The sequence below is a fragment of the Arachis hypogaea genome, chromosome 3 (genome assembly GCF_003086295.3).
Source record: "Arachis hypogaea cultivar Tifrunner chromosome 3, arahy.Tifrunner.gnm2.J5K5, whole genome shotgun sequence".
NCBI classification, from domain to species: Eukaryota; Viridiplantae; Streptophyta; class Magnoliopsida; order Fabales; family Fabaceae; genus Arachis; species Arachis hypogaea.
Window position 1 is genome coordinate 33,926,671 of NC_092038.1, and position 17,972 is coordinate 33,944,642.

The 17,972-nt window shown below is 35.3% G+C and overlaps 2 protein-coding genes across 5 annotated transcripts; one reads left to right on the top strand and one right to left on the bottom strand.

The window, feature by feature from the left end:
• Positions 1 to 464: 464 nt before the first annotated feature.
• Positions 465 to 7,675, top strand: LOC112790208 (CRS2-associated factor 1, chloroplastic). Of its 4 annotated transcripts, none has more exons than XM_025832512.3 (8): positions 471 to 745; positions 2,414 to 2,625; positions 3,167 to 3,271; positions 4,857 to 5,481; positions 5,569 to 5,696; positions 5,787 to 6,012; positions 6,153 to 6,280; positions 6,500 to 7,675. In XM_025832512.3, exons 4-8 carry the CDS (start codon positions 4,911 to 4,913, stop codon positions 7,499 to 7,501), a joined length of 2,055 nt encoding a protein of 684 aa, XP_025688297.1. In that variant the 5' UTR covers positions 471 to 745; positions 2,414 to 2,625; positions 3,167 to 3,271; positions 4,857 to 4,910; the 3' UTR covers positions 7,502 to 7,675. The 4 variants fall into 4 exon arrangements, with proteins under 4 accessions (XP_025688296.1, XP_025688297.1, XP_072088878.1 ...); XM_072232777.1 differs by having other exon boundaries at positions 476 to 745; positions 2,080 to 2,625; XM_072232776.1 differs by having other exon boundaries at positions 476 to 745; positions 2,085 to 2,625.
• Positions 7,676 to 7,991: 316 nt separating this feature from the next.
• LOC112790210 (sugar transport protein 14) lies at positions 7,992 to 11,739 on the bottom strand. The gene is made up of 3 exons (XM_025832514.3): positions 11,204 to 11,739; positions 8,792 to 9,744; positions 7,992 to 8,703 (listed from the first exon to the last, which is right to left on the bottom strand). The coding sequence occupies exons 1-3, from the start codon at positions 11,340 to 11,342 to the stop codon at positions 8,260 to 8,262; spliced, it is 1,536 nt and encodes a 511-aa protein (XP_025688299.1). The 5' UTR covers positions 11,343 to 11,739; the 3' UTR covers positions 7,992 to 8,259.
• Between the last annotated feature and the right edge of the window lie 6,233 nt (positions 11,740 to 17,972).

The window sequence follows — 17,972 nt, forward strand, 5'->3', positions numbered from 1 at the left end:
AGATAAATTGGTTGAAAGAATGAGAGAAATAGTCAAATAGAGAAAGAAAGAGGGAGAAGGGGAGAACTCTTTAATTTTGGAAGAAAAGATTTAATTTTAATTGTAATGAGGGACTTACATGTGGCACATGTTGGTTGTAAAATTGGTAAAGAGGATGGAATAATTCTTTAATTTTGGAGGAACTGATTTAATTTCAATTATAATGAAAGAGTAATACGTGGCACATTTTAACAATGTTCTGAAAACCGAATAGGACTGGCCGGTTGAACCGGTTCAATCGGGGACCAGCATGTAAAACGGTCCGGTCCATCTTTTAAAACCGCTTATACAAAAACCATTCAGAAACCGACGGTAACCGGCCGGTTGGACCGGATCGGAAACCGACCGGTTCGCATAAAACAACGTCGTTTTCCCTTTTTTGTTAAAAAAAAAAAAACAAAAAAGTGAAAACCCAACCCCCCCCCCCCCCCAAAACACACAACACCCCTTCCTTCGAACATCGAAGCAGCTAGCCCTAAGGTTCCCCAGACGGCCAGACCCAAAACCCAACTTCGTCGCCGGAACCGCCGCCGCCGTCCGTGGTTGTCTGCGTCTTCGCGGCCTCCTCCTTCCCCTGTCCCAAAGGCATACGGCCAGAGCTTCTCTTCTAGCTCGGCGCGTCATCCATTCCGCCGGTGAAGTTGCTGTTCGAGGCTTCCAGCTGCTGCGCCGTCGTCGCGCCGTTGACGTCCTGCTGTGGTGGAAGGTTAGTGGCACTTTGATTTCTGTTGAATACTTTGGATTATTGAATTTGAATGTCTCTGAAGTTTGAAGTAGTGATTTGTGATTTTGAATGTCTCTGATTACTTGATTATTTATTTGTGTTTTGAATATGAAATTTGTGATAAATTAATTTGTTCTGCTGCTGTTGCCATTTTTTCTCAGTAAACTCATAAGCATTGAACTGTGCTGTTTTCCCTCAAATTAATTTTGGTTCATGTGATTTAATTGGTGTTTAGGGTACAAAGTGAAAAGCTATTTTTAATTGGATTTGCAAGGTGATTTTTGGTTGATTTTTTATTTAATTTGGTAATAGTGTTTATGATTGGGTTTATCTGGTTTTCATTCTTTTTGAATTTGGTAATAGTGTGATTACTTGTTGCTGTTTTGTAATATTTGTTGCTGAATGATGGTTGTTCGTTCTTGCCTCTGTTTAGTAATATTTATTGAAATTTTGTACATTTTCATTGCTAAACTCTTCAACTATGGATTGTATTATATGCTGCTAGATTTGAACTCATAAAAGTTCCCTGAATTTAAGTTCTCCTTTGGAGACACATATTCAATTACCAGTGAAATGATAAACAATCCTGCATCACTTGGTAAACATGCATCTGCCTCTAGCTAATTCAATATAAATAGTGAATTTATTTATTTTTTTAATTCTTTACAAATTATTAAGGGGAGAATTGGAATACAATTAATAATGTTGGTACAAAGTTTTGGGCTGACAAAATTACCTTTGTTTCAAGGGTTTTATGTGTCACGGAATTTGCTAAGATTATTGTTATAATGGAAATTGTTGAAGTTTCAAAGGGTCATTCACGATTCCTCTGTGCTTGCAGCCTCTTAGCAACTTATGCCATAGTTAAGCATTACTTGCCTAGTCCAGTATGTATGCTCTTTGGTACCCTAGAGCAAACATTGTGTGAATTCATGAATATTATAATGTTTCTTGGAGACATCTCATGTTAACAACAGAGACAAAAATTCACCTCACTGCACTATATAATCTTGCATCCAAGCTCATATCTATTTCCAGTTAGTTTGTAGTTGTGTACTATAAGTGATTTGTACATATCATTGTAAAAAAAAAATTAGTAAGGAGAGGAGAATTCTTTAATTTTAGAAAAAAAAAATTGATTTCAATTGCAGAAAATGATATGTGACAATTTTAACTTTAAAATCAGAAATATATAATAGAATATAATAAATTTCGTTTCTGATAAGCTCTAAAAAGATTTGTGGAAGGAGTAAGAGTTTATTGTGATTCAAGAAGAGGCTTATTGACAATAAATATCTAAATGTGACATTATCAAGTTTAGGGAATAGGAACTCTAAATATTTCCACTTAAAAGCCGATGGGAGACGAAAGAGAATTATAGCGCTGAAAATAGTCCAGTCTTCTTCCTAAAAAAGCCAATTTCCAAACCGTTCAGAAACTGCTGAACCGGCCGGTTGGACTGGATTTAGGACCGACCATTTCTTGTGAAACGGCGTCGTTATTGGTTATTTTTTTAGGAAAAAAAACCCCAATGTTTATCCCTCACTCACTCACCCCCTTCCCCCAACACCCACCCCACCCCCAATTCGTGAATCACTTATCCCTCTGAACTCTGAAGCAAAGTTCAAAATCACCCAACCAAAATCCTAGGTTCTCCCTGCAACAGTTCTGCCGTAGGCCGCCGCCGTCCGTGCTGTCGGCGCCTCCGTGTCCTCTCTTGTAGCCCAGGCCTTCTCTTGTAGCTCGGCGTCCTCCTTCCCCCTGTCCCCGTCCTCCCTGGCTTCTCTCGAACTTGGAGCAGCTCGCCGCCGTGTCGCCGGTCGCCGTCGTCTCGCCGGTCACCATCTGTGTCTCCGTCGAAGGTTAGCGGCACTGCTTTCACTTCTTCGGTTCTTCTCTTCCTTTTATGCTCTGTTTGCTGATTTTTGAATGTGAAATTGTGAATGGATTAATGGAAAATCAAATAATTGATTTTGTGGTGCTGCTCTTTCTTTAATTCCTGAAATTTTTGTTGAAATTTTCTTGCTGCTGCTAAAAATGGAAATCAAATCATTATTGAAATTTTTGTTTAGCTTTATTGATTTCAGGTTTAGTGTGATTAGGGATTACTTGTTGCTGTTTTGTAATGTTTGTTGCTGAATGCTAAAAATGGAAATCAAATCAAATGCTGTTTGTTGCTGAATGATAATTTTTGTTGCTGAATGCTGAATGCTGTTGGTAGTATTAATTTTGTGCTGCTATTAATTTTCTGACTGTGCTGCTGCTGCTGTGGGTTCTGGGTTCTGGCGTGCTGTTGTGTGTTTTGTGGCTCTGCTGTGTTGATCGTCTTTCTCAATTGTCAATGTTCACTCTTCACTTGCATTGTGTTGATCATCTTTCTCAATTGTCAATGTTCTTTATCAGAACTGAGAAGGAAAATGGCAATCTGAACCAGCAAAAGGATTTCCACAGCATCAGCTCGTGCTCACACTCACAAGAACAAGAAAACTAACTCTTTTCTGCCCTCTGGTACCTCTTCATCTTTCCTATTATTTCTGCACTCGTTTATTGTATAGTAAGTCAACTCTTTGGATTACTGGCATAATTGAATTGGAGATTGTTGATTTCTTAATACTGAAAATTCACCCTTAGTTTTGATCTAATTATTTTGTTTAGTAGAAACTAATGGAATCTCTTCATGGCTTTGTCATTGTTGTTTTCCAAGTTATACTAGTTTCTTGTAAGAGAAATAAAGCTAGCTAGTCTGGCCTTCCGTTTTGCACAAATAGGAATATGTAAATACTACCATTTCATCAAAACTATAGTCACAATTAGGAAGTTTAATTTAATAGTATATGATGCAGATACGCCTATGGTACAGATATTTGAGTAGAAACGAAGTATTTGTTCATTATAGCTTGCATATGTTGCGGAATAGGATAATAGCAATTAAGAGTATTGAGTATTGATATACTTGTTATCTCTCTTCGAAATGTTACTTTCTGTATTTACTGTTTTAATTTAGCTTTGCATTCTCTCAGGACTTCTTGGATCAGCGATTATAGTGTTTTTTATTGGTTTCTTTCAATATATCATGGTATTATCTGATATCTTCACACTTTGTACTATTTGAATTGGCATTTCTTTCAATAGTCACTCACAAGCTGCTTCTATATTCTAGAATGTTTATTTATAATTTATTTATTATTTTGTTTTAAAACGGTTTTTCCAGTTGAACCACGGTTAGACTGGTTGGACCAGTAAACCAGTAAATTAGTGACTAGAGCGGTTCGATGACCGGTCCGGTTCTCAGAACCTTGATTTGGATTGTATTGAGTATGGATTTGTTCAAAGGTGATTAGGTGAACAAGAATGAACTACTCCATATAGGATGACTTTTGTTTTTCTTTTTAAGGGCATGGTCACAATTGATGCTTTGTGAATTAGCTCAGCTTGTTTTTTTATATAGTTGATTAATACTCAACCCAAGTTTGGGAAGAAGAATTTTGATTTGTAAATCATCCCCTTCTGTCTTGCTATTAAGTATAATCACAAATCATAAATAATACAAAATTATACCAAAAGCATCATAAAAGCTAACAATCAAGACATGCCTAATAGACTTCAAATAAAATCAGCAAACAAAAGACATGACAAATCATTATATAAAAGAATTTCTTGCATTCAGTGATTTACTCTAATTTGTTCCACCATTCATAGTCTCTACTTGCCCTTGTTTTCAACTTCTAATTTGTTCTTGTTTTGATTTTTTTTTTTACTTTTATTTTCAGTTTGTATTTTTGAAAGCTGTTTTTTTTTCTAAAATTAGGAGTGAAATTCGAACCCGAGACTTTTAGGTGAAAAGGGGAAACTATGCCATTTGAGCTACAGCTCGTTGGCGCATTTTGAAAGCTCTTGGAATTTATAAAATAGGTTTTATCATGCTTTAATAATTTAGTTTAATTAACTAAAGTTAAAAAGATGATTTGACAAAAATAAATATTTTTAATAATAATTAAACAAGTCATCGAGAATACTTAATCTTCTGTTTATGAGAGGGTTAGTTAGAAGTCACCAAATAAATTATATTAACAAATTAGTTTCCTATATACAGGTGCACTGTAAAATTATGTGAGTCACCGTTATCTCTTCTCCCATCTCCATCTTCATGGCTCTGAAACTTACAATCACCTTCCCCATCACCCTCGAATCCAACTCACGCCCATCCACGGAGCTCCAGTTCTCCCGCTCCGACTTAACCGACCGCCACCACCAGCAGCACCCGGCATTCAAGTTCTCCAACATCCCCAAATCGAGACCTAAACGGCTGACAATACCGCCCGATAACATCAAGATTGGCGAAGATGGACTCTCGTACGTGATAGAGGGTGCACCCTTCGAGTTCAAGTACAGCTACACCGAGACTCCCAAGGCCAAGCCACTCAAGATCCGGGAGCCCCCCTTCCTGCCCTTCGGCCCTGCCACCACACCCCGCCCATGGACGGGCCGGGCCCCACTCCCACCCAGCAAGAAGCAGCAGAAGGAGTTCGACTCCTTCGTGCTTCCTCCGCCCGACAAGAAAGGGATAAAGCCCGTTCAGTCCCCCGGTCCTTTTCTTCCCGGCACCTTTCCCCGGTACGTCTCCTCCAGAGAAGAGATTCTCGGGGAGCCCTTGACTCAGCAGGAGATCGACGCTTTGGTTAGAAGCTCCGTCAAAACCAATCGCCAACTCAATATTGGTTAGTTTTATTTTTGTCGTCATTGTAATTGAATGAATTGATGATTGGGAATGGAAAAGGAAAAGCTTTACCTGTTGTGTTATTTAGGTAGAGATGGTTTGACGCATAACATGTTGGACAATATTCATGCTCACTGGAAGCGAAAGAGGGTCTGCAAGATTAAGTGCAAAGGAGTTTGTACAGTTGATATGGACAATGTCTGCCACCAGTTAGAGGTTACTATCTTCTTCTCCTACTTTTTTGTTTCTTGCTTCTTCATTCTTTATGTTTCTCTAGCCTCCTAATGTTATTATTTGGTTTACCAGGAGAAGACAGGGGGGAAAATAATCTACAGAAGGGGTGGTGTGTTGTACCTTTTCCGAGGCAGAAACTATAACTATAGAACACGGCCGCGGTTTCCCCTGATGCTGTGGAAGCCTGTGCCTCCAGTATATCCTAAGCTTGTTAAGCGAGTTCCAGAAGGTTTAACGCTACAACAAGTAACTGAAATGCGTAAAAAGGGAAGGGAATTAATTCCCATATGCAAGCTAGGTACCTCTTTAATGTTGAGAATGTCCACCACAATTCATCTTTGAAGCAAAATTATTGTTCTTTTCTGCTGGCAAACAGGCATTTATCTGTCTTCATTTTTATTGTTTACACAAAGAAAATGATATATTTTCTTGTTGCAGGAAAAAATGGTGTTTACTGTCACCTAGCAAAAAATGTCAGAGAGGCATTTGAAGAGTGTGAACTTGTCCGTATAAACTGCCAAGGGCTAAATAAAAGTGACTATAGAAAGATTGGAGCCAAACTGAGGGTATAAACATTTTTGCCACAATTTTGTATGCAATATTTAATGAAGATCAAATGGATTTAAGCCTTTTTTTTTGTTTATTTGGTTTTGCTATTATATCATGTTAGGGACTTGGGTATTATAGGGTGCCCAAGTCCCTAACATATCATAAGACTGTTTTCTTTAAAAACTATGATGATGCTATTGTAACATCGTTTTTCCTCCTGTATTTTTTAAATGTAGGATCTCGTTCCCTGTGTATTGCTTTCATTTGAAAATGAGCACATACTTATGTGGAGAGGGCAAAATTGGAAGTCGGCTCTAGCAAATCCCACAGATAATTCAAAGGGGGCCAATGAACAAAATAACAAAATACTAGCATCAGAAGTCTCAGCATCAAGTCGACAGGAGAATTCAGTAGAGAATGAAGGCAATGACACTAGCATTTCTTCGAGTTCAAGTGATTTGGCTTTGGGAAAGGTTGAGGTGTCGTCTCCCATAGAAGATAGCAAGCAATCTGTGACTAGTACTACTTCACTTGCAAGAAAATCTGAAGCCGAATGTATAAACAATGTTACAGGCTCCTATGGTGAGCCGGAGTCTTGCGGGAGCATTATCTCTAATATGACTTTGTCGGATGATGATGACAGCCATGCTAAATGCCCCTCGGAAGCTTGGAGTGAAAGCAATGGAGCTGAGGATATGATGGATAACAAAAGCTGCAGTGATGGCCCTTCTACATCAGTTTTAGGATCTGAGGTAATGTTAGGAACTAATGACAGTTATATCAATGGCAAGGTAGATCCTCGAGTCGATAAGACTATAGATGGTTCAGAAACTGATGATGCCAGTTGGCCACCAAGGTCAACTGCACCTTGTATGAAAGGCATTTTATCGTTGTTGGAGGAAGCAGTTGAGAAACGATGTGCACTTATTTTAGATGAAGATTCTTTGGATGCTGACACTATTTATCAAACTACAGTTTCCTTTGCCAAATCAGCTTCCTCCGGACCAGTCTTTAGGAGACATAGTAAGGTTGTGGTTCAAAAAACTGCCAAGCAACAAGGTTCTGCTTCCTCCAAGGGAAAAGAAACTGCTGCCATTCCTTTGAAAGATAAAGGTGAAAGGGAGAAGACTCAAAAGAGTTCTAAAATTCAAAGAAAAACAAATTTTGATGAACGATTTCTTAATGTTGCACCACGAGGAACATTACGAGTAGATGAACTTGCAAAACTCTTAATGTGATACTTTTTGCTATCATAAAATGTTATGATCTTATCAAGTGCACTATTTTTGTTAATTTGCAATGTCCTACCTATTATCTTGTACTAAGTGAATACTCATTCCCGACTCCGGACAATTTTTTTGAAGGACTGAGGCCCCCAATAAAAAAAGCCTATTTCAAATTTTTATATTTAATTTCGTGAGAATGGTTAGTTTATCTATCAATAATCTCTTTTCAGAACATATTGATGTGACACATTAATCATTAATATATCTTTTATTTAATTTTTATAAGTAAAAATATAAAAATAATTAATATTTCTTAGTTTTACTTAGTAAATTTAGCTAATATATTTGCAAAAGATAAGAGAAAAAAAGTAAAAACTAAATAGTTCTGAGATCTTAACGGAACAATAATTTAACATGTCATGTAGATTTATTCTATTAATATATAGAAAAAATATTGAGAAGTATTAATCACAGAGATAAAAAACAAAGGCCGAAAATGATATTTATGATAAAGCATTTAGATAATTATATTCAAGAGAAATTTATAGCATATAATCCATATTTGATCATTTAAGCATAGAACAATAACTATTAACCAAAATAACTATTAACCAAAAATAACAAAGCTAGACTTGATCATTCTAATTACTGTATGTTTGGTTTGCCGTTTGGAAAGCTCCAAAACATGGTTTAGGTAACAGTTATTCTCTTGTATAGCTTTTACCTTAACCATGTCTGACTTATAAACATGCATAACTTCATTGAGGCTCTTAAACAGCAACTGTCTTCCCATGGTGTTGGTTTCTTTGTCCTACAATCTTCTTCCAGAACCAGTGGTTTTCAAAGAGGAGATAAATTTCCTCAATTGGAACTTGCTTTGTTTCCGGTAAGAGGAAGAAGATAAACATACTCATGAAGATAATTAAGCCAGCAAACAGTAAGAAAATCCCATATTTGAGGTGGCAAAGTGACATGAGGAACAACTGTGCCACAAGTGCAGTAAAGATCATGTTGACACACACTACTATACTCTGTGCTGCTGATCTTATCTCCAATGGGAAGAGCTCACTAGGAACCAACCATCCTAGTGGACCCCAAGATCTTCCATAAGCCAACACAAACAAAAATATCACAATAACAAGAAAGTAACTGACGCTTTTGGAAAGTTCTTTGCCATCTCCAAAATCCAGAGCCAAGGCTACAGCAGTAGCAATCTGAAAATTAACCAAACCAGAGGGTCAAATAAGCAATTAATCAGCATAAACAACTAGGACAACAGCATAAACAAGCAATAATACTTACCATACAGCATATCATTTCAAAACCAGCTTCCAGAAAGAACTTCCTTCTACCAAACTTGTCGACTAAAAACATCGAGATGACTGTGGCGACGAGGAGAGCTCCATTGGTGATAAAAGATGAAAACAGAGACGCATTAGAACCAAACCCAATACTCTGGAAAATAACAGGAGCATAAAAGAGAATGGAGTTATTTCCAGTTAGCTGCTGGAATGCCGGAATCCCCAAGGCTCCTATCACAAGTTGGGGTCTGTACTTCCTCTTCAGGAGTGTCCTAAAGGGGCTAGTGACAGCCTGTGCTTCTTCACTGGCTTCAACAAGATCTTGATATTCGGCATCAACATTCTTAGTCCCTCTTACTTTCTCCAATACTTTTCTTGCCTCGTCGAACCTTCCTTGTTCTACAAGACTGTTAGGTGTCTCGGCACAGAAAATACCTCCAACAAGCATAAGAAGTGCCGGAATAGCCGCCAAGCCAAGCGAGATTCTCCATCCATGGGGATGTATTTTGTCAGTAAAATAGTTGATGAGGTTTGCAACCAAAATTCCAAAACAGGTTGTGAACTGAAAGAGTTGGTTAACTGCTCCTCGATTCCTTGCCGGAGCCATTTCAGAAAGATACAAGGGTACAGCTTGGTTGCCAAAACCAATGCCTCCTCCAAGAAGGACCCTGCCAATAATGAGCATTGCAATGTTCTGTGCAGCTGCATTGAGTATTGCTCCAGCCAAGAAGCTAAGGGCTCCCACAATGATACTTGCCTTTCTGCCTTTTTTTCTTGTCAAGTAAGAAGCAAAGAATGTCATTACAAGTGCTGAGAAATAGAGCGATGATGTGAAGAGTGTCAGCACTTGGTTGTCATATTTGCAGTAGTCTGTCTCTTTCTGGTGCATGTGCTTTCTTTTGTACACGTCTGGGAAGAATTTGATCAGGAAATCGTCCATTGATGTCACCCCACCTGCAACAACAACATACCAAGTACCCTCTTTGATTCTTAAGTTGCAAGGATAAATTTTACTACGACAAAAGCTTAAGTTCAGTTGAAAATTTTAGTTCATTATATACACTGTAATTTTGATGTGATAATAAAATTAAAAGTAAAGAAAACAAATAAAATCAATTTCATATCTGATATGATATCTGCTATGATTCCTTTATTACAGGTAGGTTTTATTTTTTTTTAATACTGACACAATTGAAAAACATTTTATGGATTTGTTAATAAGGTATGTAGGCTAATTATTAGTTAATAACAATCATAATAACAATGAAATTTGAAATGATGAGATAAGAAAAACAGAAATCAGAAGTCGTGCCGATAATCCAGGAGAACTTAGCAACTAAGAGTGGGAAAATGCAGATTATGAGGAGAATACGAATATCCTGTTTCTATTCATACCCAACTCAACCAACCAATACACATGACTCGCCAGATGGATATTAATATATTATGATTTTGAACGAATCAGCAAACTCTCAAAATTTATAACCATTTTTCATTCTAATTATTTTCGCTATCTCATCTTGCTTGCGCCACCAGCCCACCACCCATCACTGTTGCATTCGAAATCAAAATCAGAACCACACAGCCTCTTTAAAAGCTGTTGATTTCCTTTTTTTTTTTTCAAAAGCTCTAGTTGTTACACCATATTTATTTGATAAAAGTCAAAAAACAATTTAAAACAGAAGTTACTTTTATGAACAAAACTCACAAAATAATATTTGATACAATTATTTTAAAAATAAAAAAATTATATTATATATTAGATATAAATATAAATATAAATGTAAATACAAAAGGTATTAAAACTAACTTTAAAAAAACATCTCTCAATATTTTTAAAACCATTTCTAACCTTCGAAAGCAAAAAATATAAACACAATAAATTTTTATTTTATAAAATACAAAAATATCAATATACAAACCCACCCTAAAGATCCTATCAAATCACGGCAATTGCTGAAAGGACAAAATATTTCTTCTTCCTGCAATTACCTTTTCTCTCACTTTTCCCAAATCAGATCAATACCTTAGCCATTCCCATGTGAAACAAAAAGGTATATACAATTTGGAACAAAAAAGATAGAGAGTTGGTGTTGTATTATTATCATTACCACTCTAAATAATAACAAAACCATTTCTTGAAGAAACATTGATGATTAATTGGGCGACTATATTTTGTAACCAAAGAAAATGATAGAATTTGAAGTTGTTGGTACTACTATGAGAAATAAACGTGCCTTAATCAAAGGAAATCAACATAAAAATCAGTCCAGAATGCGAGGCAAAAACACAAAGAATTGAAAGTGGTCCTTGCGTGACGAAAAAAGGAGATTATAAGATGTAATTCAGCGACCATGATTCAATAAAAACAGAAGTATTAAACAGTGAGAGAGGGTGAGAAAAAGAAAGAGACCTGAAACCCCAAGATCATAGCCAAAAAGCGAGCCACCAAGGGCTCCAACAACACAAGTGAAGGCAAAATAATGAGTGAATCTGTGCTCATAAAGATGAGCCCTTTTGGTATGCCCTCCTTCTACCACTCCTCCTGCCATTTTCCTCTGTGAAAAAGTGATTGTGATAGACACTCTTTTGTTCTCAAAGACCAACTAGCAGAGTAGAATCAAAAATTGATAGTCAGTTCAAAGGTTTTTATAAATGTTTCTGAGTCAACGCTGCTTCTGTTAAAATATCCATATCTCAGTTTTTTTAAACTAAAAACTGGTAAGAAAGACGAAAAATTGGAAAAGCCAGTTAAGGATGGGAGGAAAGTAAGGAAGTCATTGTTTGAAATTTGTTGTTTTAATCCAATCCTTTCTTACAAAATGGATAATGCCAACTGTTCAAAAGTTAAAAAGTTTGAAACTTAAAACAAACAGAACCATTGTAACAACTAGCTGGTACACAAACTCTAGCTCTGACATGGATAGTGGATAGAGACAAATAACAATCGTCCTATTTATACAACAATGAATATTTATTTCAACAAAATAAACCTTTTTTTCTCAAAGTGGCGGCCATGTATATATATTAATTTAATAAGAACTGTGTAATTTGTTCGTTTAAAATTAAAAGTCACATATTGAGATTAATATTTTTAATATTTATTTTTTATTTGAATTAATGTTAAATAATTTTTTTTTCAAGAGATATGGACTCTTTACTATTTTCTTTGAATTTTATACATATGTGTTTAATAGTCAAATTAAAAGGTTCCGATTTCTGATCATATCATCCATAACGGTCAACTATTGGGGCAATACAAGTTGAGGTATGAAAATATTAAAATTTAAAAGACGTATTAATTAGATATATTTAATGATCATACTATTTGTACACTAAAAGATATTGTCTTTTTAAAACATTTATTAAATTTGGACGGTATATGTAAGAATTAAGATCGTATATTCAAGTTTTATTTTTATTATATTGCTAAAAATATATTTATTAATTTAATTAAAAATATAAATAAATAAATAAAAGTGAATGGAGATTATTTTATCATCAAAAGATTGTAGAGTAGATACGGATATAACCAATTATGTTTTAGATAATGACAAATTATTAGGCTTACTTGGCTACATCGTAACCACCTTCTCAGACTATCTGATTTATCATTAAAGCCAGCACCACGTCAACTGGTCAACCACCGCAACCATATCTCTTAATTTTATTTATTTTTTTTAAATATTAAAATTGAGAACCTTAACTTAAAAAAATTAGAAATTAAAATAAAGGAAAACTGAAAATGTCAAATTTAAAGTTCAAAAAATAGGAACAATATATCAATACTCTAAAATTAAGATTGATGGAAACAATGCTACATAAGATGGAAGATTGATCAATATTCTACAACTCATATATATAAAGAAATTTCAAAGGTTTTCTTTTCTTTGCAAGGGTGTCAACTGTCAAGACAGCAATTGTTGCGTTTGGCGGATTATTGGTTCAAAAAAATAATAATCAAGGATTGAAAAATAACGAAAGCGAAGTTGTTGCATATGTTCAACACTCGGCTAATTTCTTTGTTCACTTGCTACAATGCATCTCAAATGACCCCATGATCTTCCATATGCCATCACAAACCAATGCAAGAATACTAACACCAGAAGAAAGTCCATTGCCTTTTGAAACCGTGTCGCTAGAACAATTGCGGTTGAGATGAGCGTGGCAAGAACAAGGTGGCATTGTTGCCGAATCCCAGACTTTGGAAAATAACAGGCCAAGGCACCAATGCAAGAGAAGATGAAATTATTAAATTATTGAGTAGTATATATATTAATAATATTTATTTGTTTTCATTAAATTATTAAATTTGATCTCACAATAATTTTTTATTCAATTTTTGACACTTGATAGTCAATTTGAGAACTTCATATTAGATGTCCATTATAATGATTAATTTTTAAATTTAAATAAAATTGATATTCTTTCTTAAAAATCGACTCAAAAGAATATTATCTATCTATTTGTGTTTCTTCTTTTGAAATTATCTTTAGTTTTTTTTTATAATAACTACACTAATTGAATGATTTTTTTCAACTATTAATATCATCAAGAACTAATTGTATAAAAGTTAAGTTTTAAATGATTGTTTAACGACATATACAAAAAAAGACATTTTGATTATATTGTCAAGGTTTCAAAATATAAAATATAAAAAATTAAATTTTAAATTATGTGTTATTATTTAAATTACTATTTTAATATTTTAATTTATAATTAGATATTTTAAAATATAATTATAACAACAATTATGCTACGTATACATAAAATAATTACTTTTACAGAATAAATCTTAAAATATAAATTTTGAAATACAAAATACACATTAAAAATAAGTTAATATATGTATTTATACTCAAATTTATAGTAGATAATTTGATAACTAATTTTTTATATAAACATAATGTTTTTATTAAAAAAATTATTATCATGTTATATATATTTTGACCCTATTATAAAAATTTTCTGGATTCATCACTCACTCGCTTACTCGATTCATGCAAAACAAAATAATAGCTGCTCCAAAAAGCACAACGGACAATTCTCCATAAAAACTGAATTTTAATTTTGGCCAGGTTTGTTTGGCTCTATTGTTCTAGTTAGTTATGATAGGAACATAATTCCCTACTTACAAAAATTAGAGGAGCAACAATATCCACTCATAACAAATATTAACACTAGCACAATAATACTTAATAGCAGCAAAAAAATCATATAAACAAGAAATTAGAAATAAGCTAATACACCAAGATTTTTAACGTGGAAAACTGCCTCAATGAGAGAAATAAAAACTACGAGTCACTAAGACCAGGATATAGATTCACTATGATGAAAAATAGGGTACAAAAGAGTCACAAATTACTGCACAAAACCTGCATACAACAAGCCAAACAACCCAAACTTCAAAACTTATAAAACAAGAACAAGAAGATGAAAATACCACAAAAACAAAGCTACTGTGCGTGGCAAATATCTCCAATTACAAATATCAAATTAAAAATCCGAACGGTGAAATCAAAGAACCAGATGTGTAAAACACACTGTCCAAATTTGAGCTCGATCCAACGGTTAACGCATCTGCAACAACCAATTTACAGAGACAGCTTTGTATATGTGCGAAAATGACTTTCTCTCTTCTCTTCTCTATAGTGTTTGGTATTCTCTTGCAAAATGACCTCTCTCACTCAACCCTAACTCACCTCAGCCACTTAACTATTTATGGGCTTAGATACTAGAATTTAGACTTTTTCTCCACATAGGAAGGGAATCCAAAAATCCAACAAATCTCCCCCTCACGACTATGTGGAGGTAACCGCCAATCCGGCGATTAAGCAACAAACTTCAAACTTTCATCTTGGTAATGCCTTGGTCATCATATCAGAACCATTCTCATTAGTATGAACCTTTTCAAGTTTCAATAACTCAACATCCAAAACATCACATATCCAATGATACCTCACATCAATATGTTTGGATCGAGAATAAAAAGTAGAATTTTTACCAAGATGTATAGCACTTTGACTATCACAAAACAACACATACCTCTCTTGAGTAAACCCGAGTTCTTTCAAGAATTTCTTCATCCAAAGAATCTCCTTGCATGCTTCGGTAATGGCAATAAACTCAGCATTGGTAGTAGACAAAGCAACACATTTTTGCAATCTTGATTGCCAAGACACATCTCCACCCACAAAGTTGATCAAGAAGCCTAAAATGGACCTTCTAGAATCAATATCTCCTGCCATGTCTGAGTCAGTGTAACCAACTAGAATAGGCTTATCACTTCCATAACACAACTTCATGCTAGAAGTACCACGAAGATATCTCATTATCCATTTTATAGCATTCCAATGCTCTTTTCCTGTGTTTGAAACAAAACGACTAACACAACCAACATCATGAGCTATATCCGGTCTTGTGCACACCATAGCATACATTAAACTACCCACGGTTTATGCATATGGAACTTTTTCCATGTCTTTCTTCTCTTCATCACTTGATGAACTTTGCTTGCAACTCAATTTAAAGTATGTAGCAAGAGGAGTACTAACGGCCTTTGCTTTCTTCATTTAAAACCTGTGCAACATTGTCTCTATGTATTTTTCCTGTGACAACCAAAGCTTTTTCTCCTTTCTATCACGCTCGATTCTTATACCAAGAATCTCTTTTGCTGGCCCAAGGTCCTTCATTGCAAATGACATTGCAAGTTGCTTCTTCAACATATCAATCTTAGAAGCATTCTGACCAACAATAAGCATGTCATCAACATATATCAAAAGGATAATAAAATCATTACTAGCAAACTGTTTAACAAATACACATTGATCAGAAGTAGTCTTCTTGTAGCCTTGTTCTTCCATAACAGACTCGAACTTCTTGTACCATTATCTTTGAGCTTGCTTCAAGCCATACAAGCTCTTCTTCAGTTTGCAAACATGATCCTCTTTGCCTTTTACCATAAAACATTCAGGTTGTTCCATGTAAATTTCATCCTTAAGATCACCATGAAGGAAAGCAGTTTTCACATTCATCTGCTCTATCTCTAAATCAAGACTTGCAGTCAAACTCAAAACAGTCCTAATAGAAGATCTTCTCACAACCGGTGAAAAGATTTCATTATAGTCAACTTCTTTTATCTGCCTGTAGCCCTTGACCACCAATCTAGCCTTGTACCTTAGACACTGAGAATTTTCTTCATGCTTCAACCTATAAACCCACCTGTTCTGCAAATCTTTCTTTCTTTTTGGCAACTTCACGAGCTCAAATGTTTGATAATCATACAAGGGTTTCATTTCATCTTGCATTGCATCAAACCATTTCTTATTGTCGTCACCTTCCATAGCTTCCTCATAACATTCATGTTCTCTCCCATCAGTCAATGTCACATATCCATCAGTAAATATTACATACTCACTAGAAGGATACCTCGTTGAAGGTCGTCGCTCTCTAGTAGACCGCCTAGGATGAAAACCTGGTGGATTTTTAGGTAGCTCAGGTTGATTAGCATCATCATCAACTGGAGCATCAATCGGATCTCCCATCTCCTGGTCATCGGGGACTAAAGGCTCATTTTGATGCATATGCTCCTAATCTTGATTCTTTGCTAGTTTTGACAAAGGAAGAGGTTGAACTGGATCTATATCAGTCAAGTCACTACTCTCTTGTGATTGACTCTTCTCTGCCTTATCAATGTCTTCAATGGTCTGGTCTTCAACAAACTCTACATCACGACTTCTCACAAGCTTCTTTTCAACTGGATTATAAAGCCTATAACCAAACTCATCTTGACCATACCTAATAAAATTGCACTGCCTTGTCTTCACATCCAACTTGGACCTCTCATCCTTTGGAACATGAACAAATGCTTTGCATCCAAAGACTCTCAAGTGACCATACGAGACATCTTTTCCCGACCAAACATGATCCGGAACATCATTGTTCAAAGTAATTGTAGGACTCAGATTAATCACATGAGCCGCTGTAAGTAGCGCTTCACCCCAAAAGACTTTAGGTAGCTTAGCTTTAGTAAGCATACACCTAACTCTTTCAATCAGTGTTCTATTCATCCTTTTTTCCAAACTATTCAACTGAGGTGTTTTAGGAGGTGTATTTTCATGCCTAATCCCTTGCTGCTTGCAATACACATTAAATGGTCCACAATACTCACTACCATTATCAGTGCGAATATATTTAAGCTTTTTACCTGTTTGACTCTCAACCAAAGCTTAGAATTGTTTGAACTTTTCCAAAGCTTGGTTCTTTGTTTTCAAAGCATAAGTCCAAAGCTTTCTTGAATGATCATCAATAAAAGTAATAAAGTAAATAGCTCTACTAAAAGACCGTACCTTCAAAGGACCACAAATATCGGAGTGCACCAATTCCAAGAAGTCTGATTTTCTTGAAGGTTGATGCTTTTTGAAGGATAATCTTCTTTGTTTGCCATTCATGCAATGAGAACATTTCTCCAACTCTGCATTCTTCAAACCTGAAAGAGCATCCTTTCGAGCCAAATAACTAAGTCCTTTTTCACTAATATGACCAAGTCGTCTGTGCCACAATCTACAAACTTCTTTACTTTTAATCGCATTCACACTACCTTTTGAAATCATGGCATGCATCACATACAAACTTGAAGTACCTTTTTCTCGAGCCACCACTAAGTTACCGTTGGTAAGCTTCCATTGTCCAAAGTCGAAAGTGTTTACAAAGCCTTCATTATCAAGCCTTTTAACTGAAACCAAATTCAAGCAAACATCTGGAGCGTGTCTAACATCTTTAAGTAGTAGCTTTATTCCCATAATGGTCTCAAGACAAACATCACCTACACCAACAACCTTGGCCAAGCCATCATTACCCATCTTAAGTACTCCAAAATTACCTGGAGTATAAGAAGTGAAGAACTCCTTCTTCGATGTAACATGTAATGAGGCGCCACTATCAATTACGCAGCTGAACTCATCATCAGAAACAAGATTGACCTTGTACTCATAATCAGTAATATCAACAGTAAGAAGATCATCTGAAATAGAAGATACACGATCATTACCACTATCATCCTTCTTTTCTTGCTTACCTTTGTTTTCCATTTTCCAAAGATAGCAATATTTTTTAACGTGACCCATTTTGTGATAGTAGTGACACTCAACATTGTTATATCTTCCCTTGGATTTGCTCCTGCT